The sequence below is a fragment of the Triticum aestivum genome, chromosome 3A (assembly GCF_018294505.1).
Source record: "Triticum aestivum cultivar Chinese Spring chromosome 3A, IWGSC CS RefSeq v2.1, whole genome shotgun sequence".
In the NCBI taxonomy this organism is placed as follows: domain Eukaryota; kingdom Viridiplantae; phylum Streptophyta; class Magnoliopsida; order Poales; family Poaceae; genus Triticum; species Triticum aestivum.
Window position 1 is genome coordinate 711,703,284 of NC_057800.1, and position 24,247 is coordinate 711,727,530.

The following is a 24,247-nucleotide window of genomic DNA, read 5'->3' on the forward strand; positions in this document are numbered from 1 at the left end:
ATGTTGTTATGCGGTCTGACCGATAAAGATCTTCGTAGAATATGTAGGAGCCAATATGGACATCCAGGTCCCGCTATTGGTTATTGACCGGAGACGTGTCTCGGTCATGTCTACATTGTTCTCGAACCCGTAGGGTCCGCACGCTTAAGGTTACGATGACAGTTATATTATGAGTTTATGCATTTTGATGTACCGAAGGTTGTTCGGAGTCCCGGATGTGATCACGGACATGACGAGGAGTCTCGAAATGGTCGAGACGTAAAGATTGATATATTGTAAGCCTATGTTTGGATATCGGAAGTGTTCCGGGTGAAATCGGGATTTTACCGGGTTACCGGGAGGTTACCGGAACCCCCCGGGAGCCATATGGGCCTTATTGGGCTTTAGTGGAAAGGTGAAAGGGGCTGCCCATGGTGGGCTGCGCGCCTCCCCCCTCCCCTAGTCCTATTAGGACTAGGAGAGGTGGCCGGCCACCCCTCTCCCTCTTTCCCCCTTGGGAATCCTAGTTGGAATAGGATTGGGGGGGGGAGTCCTACTCCCGGTAGGAGTAGGACTCCTCCTGCGCCCTCCTCCTGGCCGGCGCACCTCTCCCCCTTGGCTCCTTTATATACGGAGGCAGGGGGCACCTCTAGACACAAGTTGATCCACGTGATCTATTCCTTAGCCGTGTGCGGTGCCCCCTGCCACCATATTCCTCGATAATACTGTAGCGGAGTTTAGGCGAAGCCCTGCTGCTGTAGTTCATCAAGATCGTCACCACGCCGTCGTGCTGACGGAACTCTTCCCCGACACTTTGCTGGATCGGAGTCCGGGGATCGTCATCAAGCTGAACGTGTGCTCGAACTCGGAGGTGCCGTAGTTTCGGTGCTTGATCGGTTGGATCGTGAAGACGTACGACTACTTCCTCTACGTCGTGTCAGTGTTTCTGCAATCGGTCTGTGTTGGGTACGTAGACAACACTATCCCCTCTCGTTGCTATGCATCACATGATCTTGCGTGTGCGTAGGAATTTTTTGAAATTACTACGAAACCCAACAGTGGCATCCGAGCCTAGGTTATTTATGTTGATGTTATATGCACGAGTAGAACACAAGTGAGTTGTGGGCGATATAAGTCATACTGCCTACCAGCATGTCATACTTTGGTTCGGCGGCATTGTTGGACGAGACGACCCGGACCAACCTTACGCGTACGCTTACGCGAGACCGGTTCCCCCGACGTGCTTTGCACACAGGTGGCTTGCGGGCGACTGTCTCTCCAACTTTAGTTGAACCAAGTATGGCTACGCCCGGTCCTTGCGAAGGTTAAAACGGAGTCTATTTGACAAACTATCGTTGTGGTTTTGATGCGTAGGTGAGATTGGTTCTTACTTAAGCCCGTAGCAGCCACGTAAAACTTGCAACAACAAAGTAGAGGACGTCTAACTTGTTTTTGCAGGGCATGTTGTGATGTGATATGGTCAAGGCATGATGCTGAATTTTATTGTATGAGATGATCATGTTTTGTAACCGAGTTATCGGCAACTGGCAGGAGCCATATGGTTGTCGCTTTATTGTATGCAATGCAATCGCGATGTAATGCTTTACTTTATTACTAAACGGTAGTGATAGTCGTGGAAGCATAAGATTGGCGAGACGACAACGATGCTACGATGGAGATCAAGGTGTCGCGCCGGTGACGATGGTGATCATGACGGTGCTTCGGAGATGGAGATCACAAGCACAAGATGATGATGGCCATATCATATCACTTAAATTGATTGCATGTGATGTTTATCTTTTTATGCATCTTATCTTGCTTTGATTGACGGTAGCATTATAAGATGATCTCTCACTAAATTATCAAGAAGTGTTCTCCCTGAGTATGCACCGTTGCCAAAGTTCGTCGTGCCCAGACACCACGTGATGATCGGGTGTGATAAGCTCTACGTCCATCTACAACGGGTGCAAGCCAGTTTTTGCACAAGCAGAATACTCAGGTTAAACTTGACGAGCCTAGCATATGCAGATATGGCCTCGGAACACGGAGACCGAAAGGTCGAGCGTGAATCATATAGTAGATATGATCAACATAAACGATGTTCACCATTGAAAACTACTCCATCTCACGTGATGATCGGTTATGGTTTAGTTGATTTGGATCACGTAATCACTTAGAAGATTAGAGGGATGTCTATCTAAGTGGGAGTTCTTTAGTAATATGATTAATTGAACTTAAATTTATCATGAACTTAGTCCCTGATAGTATCTTGCTTGTTTATGTTGATTGTAGATAGATGGCTCGTGCTGTTGTTCCGTTGAATTTTAATGCGTTCCTTGAGAAAGCAAAGTTGAAAGATGATGGTAGCAATTACACGGACTGGGTCCGTAACTTGAGGATTATCCTCATTGCTGCTCAGAAGAATTACGTCCTGGAAGCACCGCTGGGTGCCAGGCCTGCTGCTGGAGCAACACCAGATGTTATGAACGTCTGGCAGAGCAAAGCTGATGACTACTCGATAGTTCAGTGTGCCATGCTTTACGGCTTAGAATCGGGACTTCAACGACGTTTTGAACGTCATGGAGCATATGAGATGTTCCAGGAGTTGAAGTTAATATTTCAAGCAAATGCCCGGATTGAGAGATATGAAGTCTCCAATAAGTTCTATAGCTGCAAGATGGAGGAGAACAGTTCTGTCAGTGAGCATATACTCAAAATGTCTGGGTATAATAATCACTTGATTCAATTGGGAGTTAATCTTCCGGATGATTGCGTCATTGACAGAATTCTCCAATCACTGCCACCAAGCTACAAGAGCTTCGTGATGAACTATAATATGCAAGGGATGAACAAGACTATTCCCGAGCTCTTCGCAATGCTGAAAGCTGCGGAGGTAGAAATCAAGAAGGAGCATCAAGTGTTGATGGTTAACAAGACCACTAGTTTCAAGAAAAAGGGCAAAGGGAAGAAGAAGGGGAACTTCAAGAAGAACGGCAAGCAAGTTGCTGCTCAGGAGAAGAAACCCAAGTCTGGACCTAAGCCTGAAACTGAGTGCTTCTACTGCAAGCAGACTGGTCACTGGAAGCGGAACTGCCCCAAGTATTTGGCGGATAAGAAGGATGGCAAGGTGAACAAAGGTATATGTGATATACATGTTATTGATGTGTACCTTACTAGAGCTCGCAGTAGCACCTGGGTATTTGATACTGGTTCTGTTGCTAATATTTGCAACTCGAAACAGGGACTACGGAATAAGCGGGCACTGGCAAAGGACGAGGTGACGATGCGCGTGGGAAACGGTTCCAAAGTCGATGTGATCGCGGTCGGCACGCTACCTCTACATCTACCTTCGGGATTAATATTAGACCTAAATAATTGTTATTTGGTGCCAGCGTTGAGCATGAACATTATATCTGGATCTTGTTTAATGCGAGACGGTTATTCATTTAAATCAGAGAATAATGGTTGTTCTATTTATATGAGTAATATCTTTTATGGTCATGCACCCTTGAAGAGTGGTCTATTTTTATTGAATCTCGATAGTAGTAATACACATATTCATAATGTTGAAGCCAAAAGATGCAGAGTTGATAATGAAAGTGCAACTTATTTGTGGCACTGTCGTTTAGGTCATATCGGTGTAAAGCGCATGAAGAAACTCCATACTGATGGACTTTTGGAACCACTTGATTATGAATCACTTGGTACTTGCGAACCGTGCCTCATGGGCAAGATGACTAAAACACCGTTCTCCGGTACTATGGAGAGAGCAACAGATTTGTTGGAAATCATACATACCGATGTATGTGGTCCGATGAATATTGAGGCTCGTGGCGGATATCGTTATTTTCTCACCTTCACAGATGATTTAAGCAGATATGGATATATCTACTTAATGAAACATAAGTCTGAAACATTTGAAAAGTTCAAAGAATTTCAGAGTGAAGTTGAAAATCATCGTAACAAGAAAATAAAGTTTCTACGATCTGATCGTGGAGGAGAATATTTGAGTTACGAGTTTGGTGTACATTTGAAAAACTGTGGAATAGTTTCGCAACTCACGCCACCCGGAACACCACAGCGTAATGGTGTGTCCGAACGTCGTAATCGTACTTTACTAGATATGGTGCGATCTATGATGTCTCTTACTGATTTACCGCTATCGTTTTGGGGTTATGCTCTAGAGACGGCTGCATTCACGTTAAATAGGGCACCATCAAAATCCGTTGAGACGACGCCTTATGAACTGTGGTTTGGCAAGAAACCAAAGTTGTCGTTTCTTAAAGTTTGGGGCTGCGATGCTTATGTGAAAAAGCTTCAACCTGATAAGCTCGAACCCAAATCGGAGAAATGTGTCTTCATAGGATACCCAAAGGAAACTGTTGGGTACACCTTCTATCACAGATCCGAAGGCAAGACATTCGTTGCTAAGAATGGATCCTTTCTAGAGAAGGAGTTTCTCTCGAAAGAAGTGAGTGGGAGGAAAGTAGAACTTGACGAGGTAACTGTACCTGCTCCCTTACTGGAAAGTAGTTCATCACAGAAAACTGTTTCAGTGACACCTACACCAGTTAGTGAGGAAGCCAATGATAATGATCATGAAACTTCAGATCAAGATACTACTGAACCTCGTAGATCAACCAGAGTAAGATCCGCACCAGAGTGGTACGGTAATCCTGTTCTGGAAGTCATGCTACTAGATCATGATGAACCTACGAACTATGAAGAAGCGATGGTGAGCCCAGATTCCGCAAAGTGGCTTGAAGCCATGAAATCTGAGATGGGATCCATGTATGAGAACAAAGTATGGACTTTGGTTGACTTGCCCGATGATCGGCAAGCAATTGAGAATAAATGGATCTTTAAGAAGAAGACTGACGCTGATGGTAATGTTACTGTCTACAAAGCTCGACTTGTCGCAAAAGGTTTTCGGCAAGTTCAAGGGATTGACTACGATGAGACCTTCTCACCCGTAGCGATGCTTAAGTCCGTCCGAATCATGTTAGCGATTGCCGCATTTTATGATTATGAAATTTGGCAGATGGATGTCAAAACTGCATTCCTGAATGGATTTCTGGAAGAAGAGTTGTATATGATGCAACCGGAAGGTTTTGTCGATCCAAAGGGAGCTAACAAAGTGTGCAAGCTCCAGCGATCCATTTATGGACTGGTGCAAGCCTCTCGGAGTTGGAATAAACGTTTTGATAGTGTGATCAAAGCATTTGGTTTTATACAGACTTTCGGAGAAGCCTGTATTTACAAGAAAGTGAGTGGGAGCTCTGTAGCATTTCTGATATTATATGTGGATGACATATTGCTGATTGGAAATGATATAGAATTTCTGGATAGCATAAAGGGATACTTGAATAAAAGTTTTTCAATGAAAGACCTCGGTGAAGCTGCTTACATATTAGGCATTAAGATCTATAGAGATAGATCAAGACGCTTAATTGGACTTTCACAAAGCACATACCTTGACAAAATTTTGAAGAAGTTCAAAATGGATCAAGCAAAGAAAGGGTTCTTGCCTGTGTTACAAGGTGTGAAGTTGAGTAAGACTCAATGCCCGACCACTGCAGAAGATAGAGAGAATATGAAAGATGTTCCCTATGCATCAGCCATAGGATCTATCATGTATGCAATGCTGTGTACCAGACCTGATGTGTGCCTTGCTATAAGTTTAGCAGGGAGGTACCAAAGTAATCCAGGAGTGGATCACTGGACAGCGGTCAAGAACATCCTGAAATACCTGAAAAGGACTAAGGATATGTTTCTCGTATATGGAGGTGACAAAGAGCTCACCGTAAAAGGTTACGTTGATGCAAGCTTTGACACTGATCCGGACGATTCTAAATCGCAAACCGGATACGTGTTTACATTAAACGGTGGAGCTGTCAGTTGGTGCAGTTCTAAACAAAGCGTCGTAGCGGGATCTACATGTGAAGCGGAGTACATAGCTGCTTCGGAAGCAGCGAACGAAGGAGTCTGGATGAAGGAGTTCATATCCGATCTAGGTGTCATACCTAATGCATCGGGTCCAATGAAAATCTTTTGTGACAATACTGGTGCAATTGCCTTGGCAAAGGAATCCAGATTTCACAAAAGGACCAAACACATCAAGAGACGCTTCAACTCCATCCGGGATCTAGTCCAGGTGGGAGACATAGAGATTTGCAAGATACATACGGATCTGAATGTTGCAGACCCGTTGACTAAGCCTCTTCCACGAGCAAAACATGATCAGCACCAAGGCTCCATGGGTGTTAGAATCATTACAGTGTAATCTAGATTATTGACTCTAGTGCAAGTGGGAGACTGAAGGAAATATGCCCTAGAGGCAATAATAAAGTTATTATTTATTTCCTTATAATCATGATAAATGTTTATTATTCATGCTAGAATTGTATTAACCGGAAACATAATACATGTGTGAATACATAGACAAACAAAGTGTCACTAGTATGCCTCTACTTGACTAGCTCGTTAATCAAAGATGGTTATGTTTCCTGACCATGAACAATGAGTTGTTATTTGATTAACGAGGTCACATCATTAGTTGAATGATCTGATTGACATGACCCATTCCATTAGCTTAGCACCCGATCGTTTAGTATGTTGCTATTGCTTTCTTCATGACTTATACATGTTCCTATGACTATGAGATTATGCAACTCCCGTTTGCCGGAGGAACACTTTGGGTGCTACCAAACGTCACAACGTAACTGGGTGATTATAAAGGAGCATTACAGGTGTCTCCAAAGGTAGATGTTGGGTTGGCGTATTTCGAGATTAGGATTTGTCACTCCGATTGTCGGAGAGGTATCTCTGGGCCCTCTCGGTAATACACATCACATAAGCCTTGCAAGCATTACAACTAATATGTTAGTTGTGAGATGATGTATTACGGAACGAGTAAAGAGACTTGCCGGTAACGAGATTGAACTAGGTATTGGATACCGACGATCGAATCTCGGGCAAGTAACATACCGATGACAAAGGGAACAACGTATGTTGTTATGCGGTCTGACCGATAAAGATCTTCGTAGAATATGTAGGAGCCAATATGGGCATCCAGGTCCCGCTATTGGTTATTGACCGGAGACGTGTCTCGGTCATGTCTACATTGTTCTCGAACCCGTAGGGTCCGCACGCTTAAGGTTACGATGACAGTTATATTATGAGTTTATGCATTTTGATGTACCGAAGGTTGTTCGGAGTCCCGGATGTGATCACGGACATGACGAGGAGTCTCGAAATGGTCGAGACGTAAAGATTGATATATTGGAAGCCTATGTTTGGATATCGGAAGTGTTCCGGGTGAAATCGGGATTTTACCGGGTTACCGGGAGGTTACCGGAACCCCCCGGGAGCCATATGGGCCTTATGGGCCTTAGTGGAAAGGTGAAAGGGGCTGCCCATAGGTGGCTGCGCGCCTCCCCCCTCCCCTAGTCCTATTAGGACTAGGAGAGGTGGCCGGCCACCCCTCTCCCTCTTTCCCCCTTGGGAATCCTAGTTGGAATAGGATTGGGGGGGGGGAGTCCTACTCCCGGTAGGAGTAGGACTCCTCCTGCGCCCTCCTCCTGGCCGGCGCACCTCTCCCCCTTGGCTCCTTTATATACGGAGGCAGGGGCACCTCTAGACACAAGTTGATCCACGTGATCTATTCCTTAGCCGTGTGCGGTGCCCCCTGCCACCATATTCCTCGATAATACTGTAGCGGAGTTTAGGCGAAGCCCTGCTGCTATAGTTCATCAAGATCGTCACCACGCCGTCGTGCTGATGGAACTCTTCCCCGACACTTTGCTGGATCGGAGTCCGGGGATCGTCATCAAGCTGAACGTGTGCTCGAACTCGGAGGTGCCGTAGTTTCGGTGCTTGATCGGTTGGATCGTGAAGACGTACGACTACTTCCTCTACGTCGTGTCAGCGCTTCCGCAGTCGGTCTGCGTTGGGTACATAGACAACACTCTCCCCTCTCGTTGCTATGCATCACATGATCTTGCGTGTGCGTAGGAAATTTTTTGAAATTACTACGAAACCCAACAAATAATAAATGAGAGATACCTGGAGCATTTTTGTTCAGCCTGAAATCCTTGAGGGTACCATTCACACAAGCATTCTGGAGCAACAACGAAAGTGCTTCTGCCACAAACAAGAACAAGTATGGGGATAACGGATCACCTTGCCTTAGTCCACAAGAGGGGGAGAACGTCTCCAACAGCTGCCCATTCAAACGCACAACAAACTTCACATTCATAACACATGTCATAATCCAATTAATCCACATAGGTGCAAAGCCCAATGTGCCAAGCATACTCCTCAAAAAATGTCAATCCACCCGAACATATGCCTTAGCAAGATCGAGCTTGTAAGCGCAAAACTCCCCCCTTTGATCTTTTAACGTACTCAAAGAATGCATGCATTCAAAAGCTATAAGAGCATTATCAGAAATTAACCTGCCTGGAATGAACACACTTTGAGAAGGGGAGATCATACCATCCAATAGGGGTATCAGTCTATTAACAAGGCATTTGGAAATAATCTTGTAAATAACATTGCATAGACTGATTGGCCGAAAATCTTTCATTGACTGTGGATTCTTCACTTTAGGAATAAGAACAATAGACGTGTCATTGACCCCATCTGGCATCCTTCCAGAAGTAAAAAATTGTTGCACTGCTCGGACAATATCATTCTTAATCAATCCCCAATTACGTTGGAAGAATCTAGCCGGAAAGCCATCCGGACCCGGAGCTTTTAAAGGCCCAATTTGGAAAACGGCGTCACTAATTTCTTGCTCAGTGAAAGGTTTGCATAACTCATCATTCATATCATCACTAACAAGAGGTCTCACAAGCGGTATAATAATAGTCGGGTCAACCATGGCATCAAAAATATACAATTGCTTAAAGAAGGAATTAGCAATACCTTGAATTTCTTCCACATTTTCTGTAAGCGAACCATCGTCCTTCCTGAGAGAAGAAATATTATTCTTTTTTGCTCTCCAAGAAGCCTTCCGACGAAAGAAATTTGTATTCCGATCTCCCCATCTCATTTTATCAAGGCACGATCTTTGCTTCCACATAATCTCTTCCTTTAACAGTAATTCATCCATCTCATTGAGAATCTTATTCCTCTCCAAAATAGCACACTGATTATCAGACGAGAAAAGTACATTTAACCTTTTACGAGCATACTCGAGTTTTTTAGGAAGATAACCAATATGAACTCGACTCCACCCATGTAGAGATTTCATAACTCTATCTAGATTATTCGCAACATCCCCCAAATCTTCCACATGAATCCCTTTAGTCCAGCAGGACTTAACTTGATCATCCAACACCATCCCTTCCCTCTCCCAGTATGATTCATACCTCAAGTGCTTTGTAATTTTACCAACTTTGGGATCTCCCAGCAGATGAATAATAATAGGACAATGGTCTGATCTTGAGCTCAGAATGTGCGATACCTTACAACAAGGGAATAACAAAGACCATTGAGGGCAAGCCACCGCGCGATCAAGACGCACCTTGACATTTTTGTCACCTTCTTGCTTATTATTATAAGTCCATGGGACGCCTTGGAAACCCAAATCAAATAAATTACATTCCGAAAGGACTTCACGAAAATTATCCATGAGTCTATTTGACCTCTTATGACGAGAAAAGTGCTCATTTTGCCACATAGCCTCGTTAAAGTCACCCACCATAAAACCAAGGACCCATGCCAAGAGGTTTTATCCGCCTCAAAAGATCCCACATAATGTACCTTTGGCTCGCCTTTGGTTCCCCGTAAACGAAGGTACATCTCCATTTAGATCCATCTCCATTGCTGATGTACATGTCAATAAAATGATCACCAAACTTATTTAGTTCAAGAGAATATTTCTCATCCCAAAAAACTGCCAAGCCCCCACCTTTTCCTTGTACAGAAACAATATAAACATATTTCAAGCCCAATCGATAACGCAAACTCTCAACATACTTTTTGTTTTGTCTAGTTTCAGAAAGAAGGATAACATTGGGTCGATGCATCTTTGAGAGACACACAAGTTCTTGGACTATCCGAAGCTGACCCAAGCCTCGACAGTTCCAGCTCATCATTTTCGTGTCTCATGACAGACGTCATCAAACGCGCCCGTCAGTTGACCGGTAGCCCCAAGGCCGGTAGCTTCCTTAGTTGGGTCACCCACCTCTTTTTCCTCTCGTACAGATTCCCTCCTCCTATCCTGTAGCACCTCTTCCCCCCATCCACTACCTCAGTAACATGACAGATAGAACCATCTATGTCCAGCACTGCCTCAACCCTCTCACCACAAACTCTCTTACAAGAAACACTAATATTACCAGCACACCTAAGGTCTCAGTCGATTGAGATCTAACCTAGACACATCCTTCAACAATATACTACTCCCTCCATCCCATAATATAAGAGCGTTTTTACACTAGTGTAGTGTCAAAAACGTTCTTATATTATGGGACAGAGGGAGTAGTTGACAATAGTGATATCACAGTCTTGTCATAACTACTATCATTCACTAATAGACATTTCTCTACATTCACTAAATGAGATGTTTCCTCCTATTCCCATGCTTTACAGTTTAATTTTAACCACCTCATAATTTGTATTACCATACAAACATCAGACCGACACATGTTGATCTAAAAGTCGACGAATATCATTAGCTAAGTGTCACCGGCGGGACACATGTTGTGAGGAGCAAATAGGGTTTGACGTTGCTAGAGTCTATGTGTAGGGTCTGATTAGGCCGATGGAAGTACATGTTCTACTATGATGAATGTGGTTATCAATCTAGTTGAAAGGCGGTCCATAGGTTCAAATTCAAAACTCCTGTTTTGCATCCAAGAAAAAAGGAAAGTCCTAAACCTAGCCGGCTGAAATTACGCTCGCGTCGCTCACCTCCTCATCCCTCATATTCATGGACCCACACGTGTCTCCACCTCATCCTTCCCCAAAGTACCATGCGTGGTTTCATATCTTTCTTTCTTGTCTTTCACCTCCCCTCCCCTTTCCCCTCCCCAGCACGACGACACCCACTATTGCCAGACGCCGCTACGCCACTGCCACTCCAAGTGTTTCTTCGCGCGGTCAACAACCCCTTGAATCACCGATGCACCCAACTGCTACAACCCTCAACCATCATTGCCAAGTTGCACGCGGGGGATGCTGTGACATGTGGCGAAGACGATGATTGGGTGTTGCATGATCTTCTCGTGCATTATTTTTCACGATATCTAAAAGGTGAAATGGAGATTTTCACTTTCTCCAAAGTGCACCTCTTCTCAAACTCTCAACACAAGAAGTTACAAAGTTGGATTCCCATTTTTAGGATTCTTGTGGTTTCGAGGAATCCAACTACAAACTCTCCCCTTTTCCCACTTGAATCTTTGATCTTAAGCTTTAAAATGCTAATTTTACGAATGAGTGAGTGCCCTTCTCCGACCCTTACTGCCCAACTGAAGAGTAGACAGCTAATGGGTTCCATTTATTGAACATGGTCTATGGTCCGTTTGTGGGGATCGGTGCAAGACAACCACTGCTAGTTCTTGGGCAGTGAGCACATCATTGGTGCACGACACCAGAGTAGTAGTTGTTGCAAATTATGACAACTGATGCTTCAGGGAGACACCGTCGGTGCTTCAAGGACTGTTGAGTGGGGTTGATGAGGAAGCGACTTCGCACGATGGATGCGAAGGAATGACACTGCAGTTGCAAGTTCAATTGCCTGCATTACAACAGGGGCGCATGTGCTGGAAAAGACTACCACTACTACAACAAGCTCATCGTCGTAACTGCACTGCACACGGTGGAGATGTCAGGGAGTCATGGGGCGAAGAGGCAAAGGAAATGATTAAGAGGCAAGATCCAAGAACAAGCGTGTCCTAGTCAGGCGTCTGGGCCCGATCCTTACCAAAGGTCAGCCGGTTGATGCCTGTCTGAAAGCAAAGTGAAAGGCCTTGTGTCACACAGAGAAAGTGCAAATATGTGTATGTGTTGCATCAAACACTTACACTGACGCTCTGCAAACTGAGATGCTCAATTATGGATTGATTTATTTGATTACCAAGATGAAGGGTGCTAATACAATTCAGAACTTTAGACCTATTTGACTTCTCAATGCAAGCATTATTTTTAAACAAAAATACTAATTAGTATAATTGCTAGTGTGGTTGGAGCCGTGATTTTCCCTACACATAGAACTTTGCTAGAAAATAGGAATATTATGGAAGAAGTTTTAGTGTTGCATGAAACCTTGAACTCTGTTCATCATGGTAAGCCATATGCTATGCTTTTTAAAGTAGATTTTGAAAAGGTGTGTGATAAAATAAAATGGCGTGTTGTATATCAAATGTTGCAATTGAAAAGGTTTCCTACTAAGTGGTATGACTCGATGATGAGCATTATGAGAGGAAAAAAGTGAATGTTAGGGTAAATGATAGTTTTGAGCCTTACTTCCCTGCTTCTAAAGGGTTAATGCATGGGGATCCCACGTCTCCCTTGTTGTTTGACTTATCTGCCGAGGCTCTGCCAATTATAATGAAATGTTAACAAGGAATGTTTAATCAAATGGTGTGATGTTGGATGTTATTGAAAGGGGAGCAGGGGTTAATCTCCTTCAATATGTGGATGATGCGACTTTGTTGTTAGACGATGATTTAGAAAGCACAGAACTTTGAAGTTTATACTTTATGTGTTTGAACAAATGTTGGGGTTGAAAATTAATTTTCACAAGAGCAGCTGTTTTGTTTCGAGGATGCTAAGAAAAGGGGTAAGCTTTATAGTGATATTTTCGCTTGTAAAGTTGGAGAGATGCCTATTACATACATGGGCATGCCTGTGAATGAGATGAGATTGAGAAACAGGGATTGGAAGGAGGTGGAGAACAAGTTTGAAAATAGATTGGGATATTGTTATGGGAGGTTGCCATCATATTGGGGCATGCTTATTTTAATTAACTCTTGCTCGAGTACTTTACCTCTTTATATGTTATGTTTTTATGAGCTCCCTATCAAAGTTGAGAAAATATTTAATTGCTTTAGAGCAAGGATGTTTCGGCAGGATGAAGAAGGGGTGAGCAAATATCATCTAGTAACTTGGGATAAAATCTGTAAACTTAAAGAACAAGAACATTGAGGGGGGGGGGGGGGGGGGGGGATTTGATAGTTGTGAACCGGCCTGATTTGGGCACGTGGCTGTGGAAAATGGAACATGCCCAAACATAAAGAACTAGTGAAGGGATTTGGCAAAGCTTGCTTCTTGCTAGATATTTGAGGTACAAGTGTGTGACTGGACTAAAGCATAGAACATGAGATTCTTAGTTTTGGTCTGCCTTGCTCGCTTGCTCAAAATTAGGGATAAATATTATGCCAATTGCACTAGAATTACTGGCAATGGGCGTATGACTAGGTTTTCACGTGATGTATGGATAGAGACAACACCTTTAAATGATACCTATCTTTCTTTTGTTCAATATTTGCTTTGATCAAGAGATTTTGGTGACAGATGTATTTGATTATGGAGATAGGTCTGTGTTGTTTAGAAGGACTTTTTGTATTTCTCTGTGTGTGTGTGTGGGGGGGGGGGGGGGGGGCTTGGAACAATGGCAAAAATTGATGCAAAAGTGTGGTAGTATCCACATTTTGCCAGGTAATTATTTTGTTAGGTCGAACCTAACTGCAAATGGGGTGTTTTGGGTTGGATTCCTTTATACTTGGCTGATATGTTGTGACGTGCATTTTCCACATAAGTGATATGTTTTTGTGTAGAATCAAGACCCTCTTAAAATTAAGACTTTTGCTTGGCTGGTGGTACATAGAAGTATCCCGACAAGATAATGTTTAGTTAAAAGAGGATGAATTGGGAATGCATTGTGCTAATACCGTGTGCAGGAGACGCGATTGATCATGTGTTTTTATCCTTCCCATTGGGATGCTTCATCTGGAGTGTTTTGAAATTTGCTTTGGAACACGCATGATGAGGCGTGTTTTAGACAGAGAAACTTCTGTTGCAATGCAAATGATTGGGTATTGGATTCATTAGTGGTCGCTTTTGCGGAGAAAATTGGCAATTAAAAAGTGTTGCAGTGGGGAGTAAAGCCTTTTAGACATGGCGCCACGCAAGAAGCACACCCCCGGTTCCTTTTCATTGAAAACGAAACCACGACAAAACTCCTTCCCTAGCAACTCGAAGGCGGCTGGGTTGCTCGTGTCCTGTCGACACCACCGTAGGTCTACCGATCTACTGTGGTCTTAGGTCATGGAGGCATGGTGAATCTCGGTTCTTACTGGTCGGAGGGCTCCAACTCTGTTTTTAGGTGTCTTTTTGTGCCTGTTTAGGTTTGTGTCTTGTTCAGGAAGGCTAAACGGCGATGGCTCTTTGAAGATAGAATAAGCTTCTCCCCGCCCAGCCCGGTTTCGGTGGTGCATCTCGCATCGCCGGTGCATGTGTGGAGGTGTGTCTCCGGCGGATTTGTCTTTGGTGGATTTGCTCGGATCTGGTTGTCGTTTGGTTTGATCCTTCCGATCTACGCTACTCTTCATCGGTGACGGTTGTTGTTTTGGTGTGCTGGTCCTATAGGGTCTTAGCATGAAAACTTCCCTTTTTTTTGAGAAAATTACCGATCTATTTATTTTCAATCATGGCCGTACAACAAACACGAGAAATAATAAAAATTATATCCAAATTCGTAGACCACCTAGCGACGACTACAAGCACTGAAGTGAGCCGAAGGCGCGCCGTTGTCATTGCCCCTTCCTTGCCGGAGCCCGGCAATACTTGTTTTAGATGCAATCAGGAAGCCGTTGTGCTAAGGCCACATAGGACCAATGCATCAGAACAACAACTGGCACCGATGAAGAGTAGCATAGATTGGAAGGATCCAACCTAAAGATACACAAACGAAGAACGACAACCAGATCCAAGCAAATCCAACGAAGAAAGATCCGCCGGAGACACACCTTCACACCTCCGTCGGCGATGCTAGACGCACCACCGGAACGTGGGCTACGAGGGGAGAACGTTATTCCATCTCCAGGGAGCCGCCGCCGCCTCGTCTTTCTGAGCAGGATACAAAATCGTAACTAAGCTCGAAGAAACATCTAAGAATGGAGCCCTCCGACCGACAAAGGCAGGGATCCACTGTGTACTCATGGCTCTAAGGCCATAGGAGACGAGGCGGACTGGCGCCGGCGTAGGTGGGAGGCAGAGGAGCCCTAATAGTATTATTTTGGAGAGGAGGCAGCTGTATGGAGGTTGCATAACACGGCGATTTTCCGAATGTCTACTACAACAAGGTCCTGACTCCGGTGAAAGAGGGATGATGACGCGGATCGGAAGTTTTCTTGAAAGAAAAAAGAAAAAGAATACGAAACCACGACCAGCATTCAAGTGCATCATATCCAATACCTACCTAATGGAAATAAAACTTGAGCTACATGCTCCCAGACTGCAGGCTGTTTGCCTCGCCTGAATGTATGTGCACAGCCGTGTGAGGTTTCTTCTGCGAGTGCTGCGGTTCTTAGCTTATTTTGGCATGCACGTTGGTTGTAAGCCTGGCCGGTGGCTGTTCACCCAATCTGCGAGTTGCTTGACGCCTACGTAGTTACCTGGAGCTGATCTGTGCTACTGACGCGCTCCTCTCGGGGTCGACCACAACGACCGAGCTGGAAAAAGGAAAGTCATGGAAACCGTTCGCAGATACTACTACTACTACAGACCCAACACAGCCCGTGCCGGTTTCCTTTCCAGATTACTACAAGTCGTTGCGCCCAGCTGGCCACCCAAACCGCTTCCCATATAACCCTCTGCATGCCGCCGTGATCGAACTCCCAGTTACGTGCCAACCTACGGCGGCGGCGGCGGAACTAGACCATGGACGACGCCGGCGAGATCCACCGCGGGTTCGGGGGCCTGCGGCGGGGCGGGAGCTCGAACGCCTTCTCCCGGTCGTCCCACCGCGCGGACGAGCACGACGACGAGGAGGCGCTGCGGTGGGCGGCGCTGGAGCGGCTGCCCACCCGCGACCGCGCCCGGACGGCGGTGCTCGACCACTTCCCGGGGCGGGACGACGGCGTCAGGGCCGTCGACGTCGGCAGGCTCGGCGCCGGCGAGCGGGCCGCGCTGCTCCGGCGCGTCGCCAGCGTCGCCGACGACCACGGCCGGTTCCTCGCCCGGTTCAAGGAGCGCGTCGACCGGGTCGGGATCGAGCTGCCGACAATCGAGGTTAGGTACGAGAACCTCTGCGTGGAGGCCGAGGCGTACGTGGGGAGCCGGGGCCTGCCCACCATCCTGCATACCTACGCCAATGTACTCGAGGTACGTATATACTGAAAATTCTACCATATGCTTTCTTCTCTATGTTTTCCTCATAAAACCCTAAACCCCCGACATCAACATAGAATAATTGACTTATCTTTGACATGAGAAATAATGGTCTGTATGCCAAATCAGGCCACGCCTACTTTTTTGATAAAAAAATATATATATATATGTTAATATCTTTTCTCACAAAAAGTATTAATATCAAGATGATTACAAGTACACCCAACGACCACTGGAACAACACAATGTCAGGAGCTAGTCGGTAGACGTCGAGGATGCTCACATGACCTTAGATTTTCGTTTCTCTATTATGTGGTATGCACACCGGCCGATTGACATGGCCTAATCGACTTCAAACAGGGAATGGCAAATTCTCTGCACATTACACCAAATAGGAAGCAGAAGATATCAGTCCTTCACAATGTCAGCGGGACCATCAAGCCTCACAGGTAAATTAAATTCCCAGCATATATTACTACGAGTTTGCAAATCATCTTCATTGGGTGTATTATTTACGTTTACCTCATCCCTGCTCTTGCTAGGATGACCTTGCTTTTGGGTCCTCCTGGTGCCGGAAAAACCACGCTACTCCTGGCGTTGGCGGGAACACTCCCTTCAAGCCTCGAGGTAACTAATTCTTTGTTCTTCTTCTTCTCATTACAAATAAGTAGGTTGATCGTTTCACCCTTCGGTATATCATGATTACACCTGCCAAGTATATATACTTATATGAAGAAACCCAAAAGATGTCAGGCAAAATAACATACAACGGGCACACGATGGACGAGTTTGTGCCCCGGAGGTCGGCAGCTTATGTGAGCCAAAACGACCTGCATATCGGCGAACTGACGGTTCGTGAGACAGTCAATTTCTCTGCAAAATGTCAAGGAAGTGGTCACCGCTTTGGTAAGAACGGGAAAAACAAGTAGTAGTACTTAAAAATAAGTAGCAGTACACGCTGAGAAACTTACATTTTCTGCAAAATGACTAGATCTTCTAATGGAGCTATCGAGGAGAGAAAAGGAAGCAAATATCAAACCAGATCCAGAAATAGACGTCTACTTGAAGGTTCGGTGCAGTTCTTAAATCACAAGTCATTCATTAAGCCTTGAGCTATATAAGCTCTAGCTGTTTTGACCATCTGGATGTTTCAAAAAGTTTTGACACATGTCTAATTAATCTCTCATTTTGTTTATATAGGCTGCTGCAACAGGAGAACAGAAAGCTGAGGTGGTCACGAATCACATACTAAAGGTGCATGCAAACTAGCAACATATACGCAAACTCTCCACCTAAGTTCAAAGGGACTGATAGAATATGAAAATGTGTTTATGTTACTGATTCTTTATTTTTTTTTCCTTTTCAACCACTGAAGATCCTGGGATTGGATATGTGTGCCGACACAATCGTAGGAAATAACATGTTGAGAGGAATATCAGGAGGGCAAAAAAAGAGAGTGACCACAGGTGATTCATCAAGGGAGTAAGTAAAATACCATGTGTCCTGTACGATCCAAGTATCTAACGCACCCATCCCATCTGCAGCGGAGATGCTCGTCACGCCAGGACGAGCCCTTTTCATGGACGAGATATCAACTGGACTTGACAGTTCGACTACCTTCCAGATTGTGAACTCCATCCGGCAAACTATTCACACTCTTGGTGGAACAGCAGTTATTTCCTTGCTGCAACCAGCACCTGAGACATATGAACTGTTTGACGATATAATTCTCCTCTCAGACGGTCAGGTTGTCTACAATGGCCCCCGTGAACAAGTGCTCGAGTTCTTTGAATCAGCGGGTTTCAGATGTCCTGAGAGAAAAGGCGTGGCAGACTTCTTGCAGGAGGTGAGTTTCATTGTTATGTTCTGTCAAGCTTTCTGCAATTATGCATTTGCTACTATAAAACCCTGAAATGTTCAAATACCTTTGAAATACAAAACTAGAAATATCTAGGAATGTTTTGATTCCAAGTTTGTTGACGAGTGCAACAGACAGAGCATCAACATATTTTACTCTGTCCCAAAGCATACAAAGTAGTATTTCGTACTACCTCTGTCCCATATTAATTGTCATTGAAATGGTATCAAGATGTATTTCAGTGTTAGTTACATCCGTTTCAATGACAACTAGTATGGGACGGAGGGAGTACATCGTATGCTTGAGGAAAAAACATATTTGTACAAATCTCTGTCCCAAAGTCAGAGATTTTCTAATGCTAGGATCATAACTGGCTACAATGCTGAAGTGGACTGACAAATTGAAATGTGGTATGTAGGTTACATCAAGGAAAGATCAGAGACAATACTGGATACACAGTGACGAGACATACCAATATGTTCCTGTTAAAAACTTTGCAGAGGCATTTCAATCTTTCCATGTTGGTCAGGCTATAAGAAGTGAGTTGGCTGTCCCATTTAACAAGAGCAGGAGCCATCCTGCTGCCCTGAAAACATCAAAATATGGTGCCAGCATGAAAGAACTGCTTAAAGCTAACATCAACAGAGAGATGTTGCTCATGAGAAGAAACTCCTTTGTGTATATATTCAAGGCAACTCAGGTGATTCCAAAAAACTAAATTTTATTTTCAGTATGATTATAATCTGCAGAAGTTCGAAGTTAAAAGTATCTTATCATGCTATATCTCTTTATTGTTCAGTTGACGCTTATGGCAATCATTACAATGACGGTCTTTCTTCGGACAAATATGCATCATGACTCGATAACAAACGGAGGGATATACATGGGTGCACTGTTCTTTGGGATCGTGATGATCATGTTCAATGGGTTGGCAGAAGTGGGCCTAACTGTTGCAAAGCTCCCTGTGTTCTTCAAACAAAGGGATCTCCTTTTCTTTCCAGCATGGACGTACTCCTTGCCCTCATGGATCATTAAAACACCCCTCTCCTTGCTGAATGCATCAATATGGGTCTTCATAACATACTACGTCATCGGATTTGATCCCAATGTAGAGAGGTAAGGAAACTAATATTGCTACCATAATTTTTTTTATGAATGTTTTGCAGAAGCTAACAAAAGTAATGAATTACTGCAGACTTTTTATGCAGTTCCTGCTCCTGTTAGTAATGAGTGAGACAGCATCTGGCCTCTTCCGCTTCATTGCTGGTCTTGCAAGGAATCAAATTGTTGCAAACACCATTGGTTCATTCTTCTTACTAATCTGTATGCTTACAGGCGGATTCGTCCTGTCAAGAGGTATGCAATAATACCAGCCTAAAACACCATGTTTGAGATAGCAAGCAAAGAATGCTTCGATCAAATTGCCTAAGTGCAGTTGCTATTGGCACATTAAATGTGATGCTTTGTATGAGAATTGGAAATTAAACTGTTGCTTTGTTTTAACAGAGAATGTGAAGAAATGGTGGATATGGGGGTACTGGATATCACCGCTGATGTATGCACAAAATGCCATATCAGTAAATGAATTCCTAGGTGACAGCTGGAACAAGGTAAGGACTTCATAAATTATTCAGAAATGAATAAATAATCATCTAACTGAAAATGGTAGATTAAATCATATTATTACTGCTATATTACAGACAATCCCCGGTTTCAAAGAATCACTTGGAAGACTAGTTCTGGAATCTCGTGGAATGTTTACTGAGGCAAAATGGTATTGGATTGGTGTTGGTGCATTGCTCGGATATGTGCTGCTATTCAATGCCCTCTACACCATCTGCCTAACATTTCTCAAACGTGAGTTACAATAACTTGTATTTAGGTCCCAATAGAAAGGGTCCTTACAATTGGAGGTCTATTTTTAATCTTATACATTTTGCTCTGCAGCATTTGACAGCAGTCAGCAAACAATATCTGAGGAAACGATGAAGATAAAACAGGCTAATTTAACTGGTGAAATCCTGGAAGAAACATCAGGAGAGCATAAAAATACAACAACACTCGGTAAAGCACTTGTTTTTACATTCATCAATCAAAATATGATATGCAATATAATGGATTTAAAATTAATCCCATGATTATGTCCATCAGATACTGCAGATGAGAGCAACGGTGAATCAACTTCAAACAACGCAACAGTGAATTCTTGTCCCAGCAAGAAAGGAATGATCCTCCCTTTTACACCTCTCTCCCTCACATTCGAAGATATAAGATACAGTGTAGACATGCCAGAGGTATTCTTTTTTAATGGAAATACTATTAAAATTACAATATTTCCTACATATGCATGCTCACTGTGCAAATTGACCTATGTATATACCATCATACCTAATGGCTTATCCGATAAAATGCAGGAAGTCAAAGCACAAGGTGTGAAAGAGGACCGATTGGAACTATTGAAGGGTATCAGTGGTTCATTTAGGCCAGGTGTGCTTACAGCTCTCATGGGTGTCAGTGGTGCCGGTAAGACCACACTGATGGATGTGCTGGCTGGGAGGAAGACCAGTGGATACGTAGAAGGCAACATTACAATATCTGGCTACCCAAAGAAGCAAGAAACTTTTGCTCGTGTGTCAGGATACTGTGAGCAGAATGATATCCATTCACCAAATGTGACCGTCTACGAGTCCCTTGCATTCTCTGCATGGCTACGATTACCAGCTGATGTTGATTCCTCAACAAGAAAGGTTTGCAAAGAACAAAGACTCTACTATAATTTGAATAGTAATACATCACATAATAAGCATATATCATAAAAGAACGCGATGAGATTAATTAATCAGTCTTTTCTCCTTTTTATACAGTTTATTATTTAATTGTGTTCTGTACTAACTAATTCATCGCATCACCTGGTACACAGATGTTCATCGATGAGGTCATGGAGCTTGTGGAGCTTTCCCCCTTAAAAGATTCATTGGTTGGACTACCTGGTGTGACTGGATTATCAACTGAGCAAAGGAAAAGATTAACAATTGCAGTGGAGCTGGTAGCTAACCCTTCTATCATTTTCATGGATGAACCGACATCTGGACTTGATGCAAGAGCTGCAGCCATTGTCATGAGGACAATAAGGAATACAGTGGATACAGGAAGGACAGTAGTTTGCACAATTCACCAACCAAGCATCGACATATTTGAATCTTTTGATGAGGTACTAAAACCTTTTTTATAGAAGATAAGGCAGAACAACACATTGGCAGTTAACTATGTCTGCAGACACTTTTAACAACTATATCATATATGTTCATACGTGTCTATGCAGCTCTTCCTGATGAAACGAGGAGGTGAAGAGATTTATGTAGGTCCACTGGGACGCCATTCGTGTGAATTGATTAAATATTTTGAGGTGAGTTGAGAGAGAGAAAACGTATTGTATGTTTCCATATGCAGTTTTATACTGAACAAACATGTCATTTAACTGCTTCGCTTTGATTCTACCAAGGCTATTGAAGGTGTGAGCAAGATTAAAGACAGCTATAATCCTTCAACATGGATGCTGGAAGTGACTAGTGCAGTACAAGAACAGATAACTGGGATCAACTTCAGCCAAGTATACAAGAATTCTGAACTATATGGGTAGGTTTCTGGTGGCATTATTGTCCGTAGTTTAAAATCTAATCAATTACTCAAAAAATGCGGACATTTCTATTTTCGATTTAAGACCTTATCTTAATATTTTTTCAATTTTGGTTGTGTTTCAGGATGAACAAAAATTTAATAAAGGAGCTAAGCACACCCCCTGAAGGTTCAAATGACCTATCCTTTCCAACGCAGTACTCGCAGACCTTCCTCACACAATGTTTCGCTTGCCTGTGGAAGCAAAGTCAGTCATATTGGAGAAATCCCCCATATACTGCTGTCAAGTACTTCTACACCGTAGTAATGGCACTGTTGTTTGGAACAATGTTCTGGGGCATTGGCAGGAAAAGGTACTAATATATACAAAAGCGAAGCAGTTTCACTCTTGCAGTTTGACTCCAGTCCCCACATATCGAAATTAACCGGGGATATTTCACTCTTGCAGGCAGAGTCAACAGGACTTGTTCAATGCCATGGGTTCCATGTACGCCTCAGTTTTGTACATGGGGGTACAGAATTCCGCGACAGTTCAGCCAGTTGTGGCTGTTGAGCGCACTGTCTTTTATAGGGAAAGAGCGGCTCACATGTACTCGCCTTTGCCATATGCATTGGGGCAGGTAGAGTTTACTTCGCATAAACTTTATTATTTGGTCACTTTATGTATATGCTAAAAAAAACAAGAATACAAATCAGATGCAAGAATGCACATAGGAGGCCTTGCTAAAATGTTTAAGATCAGATTTTATTCACAGAAAAGATATGATGGTTGCACCAATGCCCTTATAAAGTGGAATGAAATAAAAGAACAGAAGTCGCTTAACATCTATTTCCATTTGCAGGTTGCAATAGAACTTCCATACATCTTTGTTCAGTCTTTAATATATGGCGTCATAGTGTATGCCATGATTGGGTTCGAGTGGACAGCTGTGAAGTTGTTCTGGTACCTGTTCTTCATGTTCTTCACCCTATCATACTACACATTCTACGGGATGATGACGGTGGGCCTGACTCCAAACTACAACATCGCTTCCGTTGTTTCCTCGGCATTCTACACCATGTGGAACCTTTTCTCGGGATTTATAATTCCAAGAACTGTAAGTATACTAGTATCTGTTATCAACAGTGAACGGACTTTGCTCCTTGTTTTCCCTAACATACATTCTAATTGGCTACTTTAACTCTTTCTACAGAGAATTCCAATATGGTGGAGATGGTATTACTGGCTCTGCCCTGTTTCGTGGACACTCTATGGTCTGGTAGCTTCACAGTTCGGGGACGTTACCGAGAGGTTCGACAATGGCATGCTCGTGTCCGAGTTTGTCGAGGGCTACTTTGGTTACCATCACGACTTCCTGTGGGCGGTCAGTCTGGTGGTTGCCTCGTTTGCAGTTCTCTTTGCTTTCCTCTTCGGACTCTCAATCAAGCTATTCAACTGGCAGAAGAGATGAGTAACCAACTAACCAAAGAAGATACATCTGAGTTTGATCCGAGGTCATTGTTGTTTGTATAGTAGTGAAGTGAAAATTAATACTAGCGGGTAGATCTGAGGATGTGGAACTTCAATTGTACAGCCGAGCCGATAACTCCTAGAAACGCAACAGCAAGTTCAGGTTTTGCTATAATTGAAACTGAATGAATTGTGTTTTTGGCAGACGAACTATTTGGTCAAGAAGCTATGAATATCTCACAGAACTGTTTAACACAATATCATCAAATCTCAACTAGCATCTGCTTCTTACTCCTTTGGGAATATAAAGGGAGAATTTGATTTGCAGCACTAACCAAGTAATTGTCGAAAATCTTCTACTTGGTCTCCCTCCCTGTTCTTCACAAGCGCCCGCCCAATCCTAGGCATCTCCTCACCGCTGCCCTCCTCGAACGCATCATAGCTTAGGCAGCCGCCGCCCGCCGGCGACCCAACCTCTCTCCCTCCCCCGATTCGGAGTTAATGCCGAGGTACTCCCTCATCCTGGGTCGATCCCCCACCCTCCGCCGAAACCGCGATTCAGGATAGATGCGGAGCCGGGCGAGGAAACCCGCGGCGGCGTCGCCGCGGCCCCTCGGGAGGTGGTGGAGATGCTGGGCAGCGACCGCCCGTACGGCGCGGGCTGGAACGAGTCGACCTCGCCGCGATGGTTGCCGTCTTCCACCCTTCCACCTCCACTTCTCGGTGGGACATGTCAGGATGTCTTTTTTTTTAACATCAGTACAGACACAAGCGCTCGTACATACACTCACCCTTATGAACGCACACACGCACACCCTACCCATAAGCACCTCCGAAAGACTGAGCCGGCGTGTCATCTTAAAATTTACAAAGTCACCATAGACGACTCGTTGTCGACGGGAACGTATCCTCCAATTGAAAGTGTGTCCCCAAAAATTCTAAAATAAATCAAAAAATAATGCGAGCATCAGGACTTAAACCCT

At 43.9% G+C, this 24,247-nt stretch overlaps 1 protein-coding gene and 1 long non-coding RNA gene across 2 annotated transcripts; one reads left to right on the forward strand and one right to left on the reverse strand.

Annotated features, from left to right (window-relative positions):
- The first annotated feature begins 15,777 nt into the window (after positions 1-15,777).
- LOC123063406 (ABC transporter G family member 53) lies at positions 15,778-23,468 on the forward strand. Its single transcript, XM_044487173.1, has 23 exons — positions 15,778-16,314; positions 16,681-16,769; positions 16,863-16,947; positions 17,067-17,226; positions 17,312-17,388; positions 17,521-17,574; positions 17,696-17,786; positions 17,865-18,166; positions 18,597-18,878; positions 18,978-19,294; positions 19,374-19,534; positions 19,685-19,788; positions 19,879-20,035; positions 20,126-20,242; positions 20,330-20,472; positions 20,593-20,925; positions 21,099-21,389; positions 21,501-21,584; positions 21,681-21,814; positions 21,940-22,167; positions 22,263-22,434; positions 22,657-22,911; positions 23,008-23,468. Exons 1-23 carry the CDS (start codon positions 15,871-15,873, stop codon positions 23,263-23,265), a joined length of 4,338 nt encoding a protein of 1,445 aa, XP_044343108.1. The 5' UTR covers positions 15,778-15,870; the 3' UTR covers positions 23,266-23,468.
- On the reverse strand, positions 16,461-24,003 carry LOC123063407 (uncharacterized). The gene is made up of 3 exons (XR_006430320.1): positions 23,600-24,003; positions 16,843-18,764; positions 16,461-16,695 (listed from the first exon to the last, which is right to left on the reverse strand). It is a non-coding gene; the product is annotated as an uncharacterized lncRNA (long non-coding RNA).
- Positions 24,004-24,247: the final 244 nt, after the last annotated feature.